This window comes from Rhea americana, unplaced genomic scaffold (genome assembly GCF_003343005.1).
Source record: "Rhea americana isolate MKP2758 unplaced genomic scaffold, rheAme1 scaffold_13, whole genome shotgun sequence".
Classification (NCBI taxonomy): Eukaryota; Metazoa; Chordata; class Aves; order Rheiformes; family Rheidae; genus Rhea; species Rhea americana.
Window position 1 is genome coordinate 418,605 of NW_028185372.1, and position 8,744 is coordinate 427,348.

Sequence of the window (8,744 nt, forward strand, 5' to 3'; positions counted from 1 at the left end):
AGGAGCAGAGCGGGCAGCGCGGAGCATTTAATGCTGTCAGGTTCCAAAGACTGCTGCTGAGCGAAAACTTTATGTTAACCTTTGCTGTCTGCATTTTCCTTGGGCATGGGAATATTGAGTGCATCCTCCAAACACAAGAGTAGATCCTATACAACATCTTTGAAGACTTCTTAAATGCTTTAAACCTCCTTATGATAAATGACAGCTCCAAGAGGGCAGTATGTATGCTTGTAGCTCAGACGCACATCTCAACAGTTTTAACATAGTCTTTGACTGTGCCCTCCAGGACAGTCTCATCTCTGTGATCCCAGGTCAGGCCTCCAGCTCAGAACAGGATACACTTTGGCATAACAGAAATAAATATCTAGAGGAGTACTAAGGATACCATTTATTTTCAAAATCACTAAAAAACCCAAACAAAACAGTTTATGGAGATACAGATTTACATAACAGAGACAACAAATTTAAAAATGTACAATCTATTTCATGTTATTGCACTCACTTTTTATAATATACAAGGCATTTTAAACAATTTTCATTAGAAGAAATTTTATTTATATAAATAAAAGTGTAAATATACAGTATCATACAATAAGTGTATCAGCCTAATACACAAAATCTACCTAGAGTGGGATCCCAATTCCTCACATGATCTAGTCTACTCCTCCTCACTACTTCCATGTGTACATTTACATACCCTAAACGCAGAAGCATGTAAACATTCCTCTCTGGGAATGTCTCCTTCCACCTTTGACAAGAACAACTGCAGAATATTAACCAGGGTTATAAAGCAAGAGTTACTAGGAAACATGAATCACTCAACATTTTCTTAATACTTAGTTACCCTCAAAGGAATCTTTTTAGCAAGAAAATCATCTGATATTGCTCTCTCCCCACCTGATATTGCTTCCAGGTGCAAAACRCTGCAGGACATGCTATTGCCCAGTATCACACTAGAGCCTGCTCTCCTACCCRGGACGTGCCTCCTCCTGAGCTGCTCCAGGCCCAGGAGGCAGCCTTGCCAGACCTACTCCATCTCGGAGGAAACTCGGCCTCATCTGGAACGCCTTCGGGACTGGTCTGGGATCAAGCACGTATTTACAACCTTACTTCTTGTCTTCCTAGTTGTAGCTGTGACTCCCTGCAGAGTCACCACCCTCATAGGGCTTGGCCAGCTCTCCTGCAYGGACAAAATTGCCTCAGGGACCAACGTGCCATTAAGCAAGACTAAAAATGCTCATGAACCTATCGAATACTGATGAACCAACGCAACTCCCTCTGCCATTTTAGCATTACCAGGCACTCAGAAAAGTAAGGATGTTTACTTTGCCAGATGTGTAATGGCAGGTTCACAACATCTGTTTGATCTACCCATCCTGTTCTTAATAAAGCAGAACTATCTCCAAAAAATTCTGGGACTTTTATAGGGAATGTCACCTCAACAGAGGCATCTGGAAATGCTACTGCAATGACAGCAATGCTAGTAGCATCACTAAGGATGTTTCCTGTTCCTTCACAAAAAATAGTTATCTCAGGACACAAACAATCAGGGCTAAAGTAATCTTTTTCTTGCTGTAAAGTTAGTAGAGAAGTGTGTCRTTCTATCGATATTAACTATTAGACTTTGAACATTAAATCTATCTTTTAAATTATAGTCACTACTGAATCACACACAAAAATTCCCCCTTTGCTGTTACTGATCCAACACATATCTACGTGCGTGTAAAATAAAAAATTGAACAGTAGTTGACTACTGAAAAATGAAAGCTTACTAAATCACTCACAATGAACAGTACCTGCAAATAAGTGTCTGAAGATATTCACCACATTTAAGACATCTCAAATTAAGTTTAATTTACAAAATGAAGATTTCACCTTTGAGTTCACACTGGCTTAGGAGTGAGGGCGCAACATGCTCCCTGGGTTGGGACTTCATGAATTTTAAACCGTGGACTGGAAAGAAATGCCATTTCCTAAAACACAATTGTGATTTACCATATTGAAGTAGCAAAACGTCAGTACTGCACTTGTACGTATTATACATATACAGGTATGTAGTCACTACGCTGCATTAAATTCCACATGCATTTTATGTATCTATTATACACACTGTCGGTTACAATCAGATTTTGGTCGTTCCTGAACAAGGCCTTGCAATTTGTCTGTCATTGCCAAATGTCTTCTCCCCGGTTTTCAACTGACAAGCACAGCTCAGCTCTTCTTCCCAGCACAGGCCCGCAGGCGCAGCACGGTCCCCCTGCGCGGGGCGGGCACCGGCCCCCTCCCGACACCTGCCCCAGGGTGGCCGAAGGCAAGGGCTGGTCCCGGCGGAGCGGCCCAGCTTTGGCGTCACGAGGGACCATCTCCACCGCCGCTTCACAGCGCTGGACCTGAACTAGCTTCAGTAGCAATTCTGCAAGGCAAGCAGCCGGTCCAGCATCGCCTTTCCTGCAACCTAGAGCTACAGCTCTCTTTGGATTCCCATGCTAACGCGTGTCACCGAGAAAGAATTACGTCTATTGATTCATCAGCAAACGTGGCACAGCCTTCCTGCTTGCCTGGTCTCGGGCGGCCTCGCAGAACGGCGTTTTCTTCTGCACATAGCAAGCTGCAGCCTACCAAGGCTGAACCAAAGCGAGCGCTCCACTACCCTGCAGGCAACTGCGACAGGCTGTGTTGAATAAATACCAACTGAACTAGGGCACCATCTCGGTGTAGGCTCAAGCGACCAGCCCAGACCTTTCTGTAGCAGCTACCTGGCCTCCTGGCTCCCCGTGAACGTCAGCAGCGCTGCAGGTCTGCAGCAGCTCAAGGCTGGGCGCCCTCGGCATGAGGCTCCCGTGGAAGCTTGGAAGCAAACTGGTTGTCCTCAGCTGACAAGGCTGGTGGCCCGCTACAAGCTATTCCCTCATCCACGCACTCTCCTCCTGATACAACCTGCTGTAAGTACCTCTCAGCAGAAGCGCCTACTACTGACACCAACCGTGAGCAGTGGTGGGAAAAGCCAAACTAAGCACAGGTGGCACCGTCACCCTACGATTCTGCTCTATCTACAGCACGGCTTCTCCTCGTGAGTTGCGATCTAGAAAAACCCTTTCCAATTTCACCATCCAGAACCATCGGCACCAGCCCCGTCCCACCACTGCCAGGGTCATGAACACCTTACAAGCAGCACACATGTACGCACCCACTTCTGCACAAGYAAAAATAAACAGGGGACAGGAAAAGAAAAGAATGATGGAAAGCCACCACAAATATGGCCAGTTCAGATTTAATCTGTTAAAATCTGCATCCTTAGACCACTGTTTTCAAGCTTGAGTGTTTAAAGTTAGGCAGCTGTAAACCTCTTGTCATCAAATAAAACCGGCCCGGCTTTTGGACATCATCAGCAATCGCTGGCATCTGTGGGACTGGCAAGTGCTCAGCATCTGCAATTATCCCAACTTTTAAAACATATATTAAAGGTRCCTAAGGTCAGAAGCCCAAATTTTAAAAATCAGACCTCAATTTTTATCGCTCTCATTTTAATCACAAYTAACCGCCCAATGTACACCTTGGCGGACAATCACCTAATATTTGGACATGATTTTCCTGCACACAGATTTCTGCTGCATTAATGCCAAGTACTTCTGGATACAAATCGCTGCTAAGAACAGATTCAGTTGTGATGATACTGAGTTAGTTCACCATTTTTAAGAGGATTTTTCAGCTTTGTGATAAAACGCTCACGTTTTAGGCTTAWAAAGTTGTGCAAAATTATACTTCTCTTTTGTCACGCATTTTTAGCAAAACTGCACTTAGAAGAATAAAGTGAGATTGTTCCAGACATTCTCTTATTATAAGAAATAAAGACCAGACCCTAAACAAGTGCCCTGAAGTCAAATTATAGCTAAGTGATATAGTACAGTCTAAACACCCATCCTTGTCAACAGGAGGGCAACCAACATCYTATGCTCCCAGCACTCTGCAGATACTAAAAACATCAGGGACAGGCACAGTGTTATTTATCTCAGTCAAAATATTTTAAACCAAGCCTGAATAAATGTCTTGAAGTTCCATCAAAACTGCCACATAACACAAAAATCTCGGTAGTGTTCGGCCTCCGACATCCCCGCTAACCAGGTGAGATGGGATGAGGTACACCGCACGCGTGCTCAGGGCTTCTCTGGGGCCATTCGCACTCCTCTGGAGRGCGGTAAGACACTGCCGAGTGGCGTTAGAAATGTAAAGACAACTTCAAGATGGTTTTAAACATTTGTTCTTAGCAGATGTGATTAGATGCAGTGCTTCCATCATACCAAAGTTCTGTGTTTTCTGATCAGCAACTGAACAGGACCCTCCGGTACAGATTTAATGATGTTCCAGGCATCGTAATGCATGAGACCGAGTAACGATTTTCCACAAACTGCGATAATTTCATCTCCAGTTTCTATTTTTCCAGCTTGCTCTGCAGCACCACCTAGGAGCAAAAGGGGAGCAAAAGTTAACACAAAACCAAAACCAAAACCACCACAAAAATGGGTTTTCCAGCAGGGCAAACAGCACACAAACAGTTCTTTGAACAACGGCAATTTCAGTGCAAGTCACTTACGCTTAGCACTAGCAATAAAGTCCATGCTGTGTCTCACCAAAAAGCTTCCTTTAACCAAGATAATGATAAAGCCTTGTTCTCAAGCAAAAGGAAGATTTTCTGAAGGAAGATGCCTGAGAGCATAAAAGACGATTGATGCACACACATACACACACACCCCTGTGCGTGTACATGTGTACATATACATCTCCGTGTTGCACAAAACCTGCATGTTTATGCCTTTTCCTTAGACGGAATTTTACTGTTTGTAGGTGGATAATAACACAGTGGACTGCAAAACCTCGCTAGTGGGGAGGCACAAGCCAAGCCTGGGGAGCAAACCAGACAGACACACCAGACACACAGACACCTCCTAAGGACAGGCACACCCTATGCTGCTGCAGGTTTGTTTCCTGTAACAGTAATTTYGCTGACAGTATCACAATCATGGAGAGAGGAAGAGGAAATAAAAACAATAATTAAAAAAAAAGAGTGTAACTAAGGACTTAAATTAATGACCAAAAATTAAACACGTTCTTCACCCTCAGAATCACTTTTTAAAGAGGAGAAAACCAACACACGCACACACAAATTGASAAACAACACAGAACTCGGGAAATATCAGTGTTGTTGTCGTTCCYCCCCCCGGAGGAACTACGAAACTGAAATCTGATTCTGTGAACATGCTGAGCACCAGCAGCTTCACRGAGAGTTTCAGCTTCCGGTAGAAGCAATATATTTTTCACTAAACTGCACCCTCAACTAAACAGAACTAAAATCACAGAATAGTTCCGGTATTGGTTTCCTTTCTATACTCAGTTCATACATGTTCAACCACCTGCTGACCACACAGCATTCAAGAGTGGCAGTTTTTGAATACGCACAYCACGTATTCTTGGTGAGAGCTGATAGTTGTATCTAACAAGAAAATTAACAAAAAGACGGGAAAAAAAAGGGGAAAATAGAAATTGGATAAAATGCAGAATGGCGTTTTGAAACCATGTTCATTATCAGCATTACGCTTTTTTTAAGACAYGAGCTTCGCAAAGCGAGACATATGATATTACTGCTGACATTYAGTATCCACAACAGCAGACAATCCCAGGAAGGAACTACGTGATATCTCATAAATCAGATTTTTCCATAAATGTTTACTAGTAGATGCGGTCCCTCRCCAGTCCCAGAAGTGTTTTTATAATGATCATTTTGGCTAATGAGTAATAAATGGACGAGACAATAAAATCCTCTCTCACTTCAAAAACCTTTGAGTCCAAGAATTAAAACATCTGTACAAGGCACAACAGGAAAAGCAAGATAACACCTATTGTGTATGCATGTTTCTAGTACCTTTAAATATTCTTTTTACAAGCAAGGGCCTGTCCCCAGCAATCGAAGCTTTCCCACCATCAAGACTGAATCCCAAGCCAGCAGAGGTTTTCAATAATTCAACACAGACGACATCATTCATATCCAGGTTTGGATCTGCAGCAGAATACACACAGCATCTTGTTATTCAGTTAGCAGTAAATTGCAACTTGTGGGTTTGGGTTTTTTTTTGGTTTTGTTTTGTTTTGTTTTTTGCTGCTGGGACAAAGCAATTCACAGCTTAGTTCATGTTCAAACTCGAGCACGTTGTCACTCGGTCTTTCCTAGAAGCGAATGTTCATTACTGCAGCTGTAAGGGGGATATGGTGCAAAACGTGATCACAACCAGAGACATTTAGATTTGACATGTTCAACAGAAACATGCCAGGGCATTTCTGTGGGCAACATCAAGGCTGAACTTAGCAAAGATCACCAGCATCAACAAAAGGGTTTAAGAATTATAATAAGTGGAGTACATTTCATGTTCTTTGACTTGTTACCTCCTGCTTACCCAAGAACCAGATATTTTTAAATAGCAGTAGTGAATCAGACATTACATTAAATAAATACATTCCAGCCTCCTGGGTGGATTTGGTGGGGGGAGAAGGCTGTAATCACAGACTAGCATAAATAATTGTTTCTGGTGTCAAATCTATGGACATAATTGTAATTACCAGTAGGTGCCTGCTGCTTCCCCAGTATCAGTGTTAGATGTTTGTAGAATGCAGCATTGCTGTAGCTAGGACAGATTATGATTTTACTAAGGAGAAAATAAATCTGTAATTCTGGGGGAAAGAAAGGATCCTCTGTCCTGCATGGATGTAAAAATTACGCAGTTTTATTATCACAAAGTATTGCTACCGTTATCCTAAACATCCAAAGATGAGCTTTGCCTGGCAGGATGGAGACGTAGCGGTAATAACACTCCTCTACGTTATTTATGAGAAAATGTTGCCCTCTAGTGCCTGCAACCAACAGATATTTAGCATTTGCCAACTTGCAGGGCATGTGCAAACTTAGGGTAGAAAGGGATTCTGCAGTAATTACATATATTAAACTCATGGGAACAACTACAGAAACGCTTGTCCGTTCATTTACAGAGCACTCCATGTTTATTTTTAGCTGCATTACAATGCTGCGCTATCAAACCCAGTTAAAGCGTAAGACGATTAAAAAAAAAAAGGTTAAAGACTAAAGTGAAGAGGTTTAAGATGGGTTGGTGGCAGCCTGCGGTAGCAAATCTCTGGGCAACGAGCCCCAGCCACTGCCTGGTCCTGCCTGGAGAYGCAGGGGCCAGGGCAGGATTGAACCCTGCCGCTGGAGTCCTCCCAAAGCAGCCCAAAACGCTCAGGCGCCRACTGAAGGGTTACATACGTGTCTCAGTTCTACAAAGCACAGGGGATCCACTTAYAACACCCTGAGCGCAGCCTTCGCACTGAAATGTTGCATTGTGCCCAAACAGGAATTTACTCACGATTTCACCGACACCCAGTTAAACCATTTATTCCTAGTTTCCTATGGGATGGATGGCTGCCTTGGATTTGATTTAGCTCCACTTAACTTTTGCTATGTTTTTATTAGAAACAGTATAAAACCTGCTACTAAAAAAAAAGCAAGTTCAGTCCCTACAAATAATAAATGGCAGAGCTTGAGGGTCTTTTTTTGTTTGTTTTCTTGCATTGACTACTGTTATTACTTTAAAGGAGTTTATCCTGGACTTAAAGAACATGGAAAAGCAATCACTAACTTCAGTAGAATTTGGATTAGGCCCTAAACCTCCTTCTAAGTCTCTGCTTATTTATGATATTTTTTAAAAAAAACCCAAATCTGGATTTGGGCTCCAAAGAGTACAAATAAAAGTTAAAGGTAATTTCATGCGCTCCCTTCAGTTGCATAAGACGCAGACACTTTTAATCTAAAACACATGGACTTTTTCCCCTTAGTCTGCTCTGCAAGGGATTCCTTCCAGCCCTTCTTGGACAAAGATCATACCTGTTCCTATTTCCATGGCAACATCCTTTCCAGACCCCACACATTTTCTGCCAGTAGCTGCTATCTCAAGTCTGGAGAAATTGTTTGCTTTGTCTTTTTCCTTCTGGAGGACAACGACCGCGTGTTTGTGCAGTCTCGCCTGATGGAGAGCATTCAGGACGTCCCCGTGGACGGAGCTCGCCAGGGACTTGCCGTTGATTGACAGAACGAGATCTCCTCGGTGAATAGTCCCTTCCTGGGATGCAACTCCCTTTGAAAACACCCTGTGGACCTACAGGAAAGATTTTGTCTTAGGGGTGCTTCAACCTCAAGCCCATGCACAGTTTGTGATCCGTGCCTACTGCCCAAGTAACGCGCAGCACCCGCTCCAGCGAGCGGCCCCAAACRTCACGGCTTAAGTGACCAGGTAAGACCTGCAGTCAGGGATGGGGGAAAAGCAGAGGATGGAGATGATATTACTGCATGGTCACTTCTGAGCCAAAGGCAACCAAGGATAGCTAGGGAAGGTACCATCACAAACCACTCCCACGATTTCAGTGAATTCCGTAAAGGTCTTCGGTTAACATACTTCCAACAACACATACGTTACTGTGACATTCACGCTACAGCAGACTCGCCAAGGACAACACCGCACTGTGTGACATCCCCTCCCCAAATTCCCATTGACCGTGATGTGCACACGCTGTTTTCAGGCACAGACATCTAAGCCATGCACAACATCAGTGCACAGAAAGGCTCTGATGTATCAAAGCTACACATCAGAGCACGTATTTAATCGTTCATCTCAATTTGGTTGGTAAACTAGCACATGCACAGA

At 43.4% G+C, this 8,744-nt stretch overlaps 1 protein-coding gene across 3 annotated transcripts in view; it reads right to left on the minus strand.

Annotated features, from left to right (window-relative positions):
* Positions 1 to 373: 373 nt before the first annotated feature.
* The window catches only part of PDZD2 (PDZ domain containing 2), a 143,062-nt gene continuing 134,691 nt past the window's right edge, over positions 374 to 8,744 (minus strand). For all 3 annotated transcript variants that reach the window (XM_085326291.1, XM_085326290.1, XM_085326292.1), the window contains 3 exons: positions 7,928 to 8,198; positions 5,918 to 6,052; positions 374 to 4,459 (listed from right to left, as the gene is read on the minus strand). In XM_085326291.1, the coding sequence (XP_085182417.1) occupies positions 4,293 to 4,459; positions 5,918 to 6,052; positions 7,928 to 8,198 (573 nt within the window). In that variant the 3' untranslated portion in view covers positions 374 to 4,292. The remainder of the gene's footprint in view (positions 4,460 to 5,917; positions 6,053 to 7,927; positions 8,199 to 8,744) is intronic.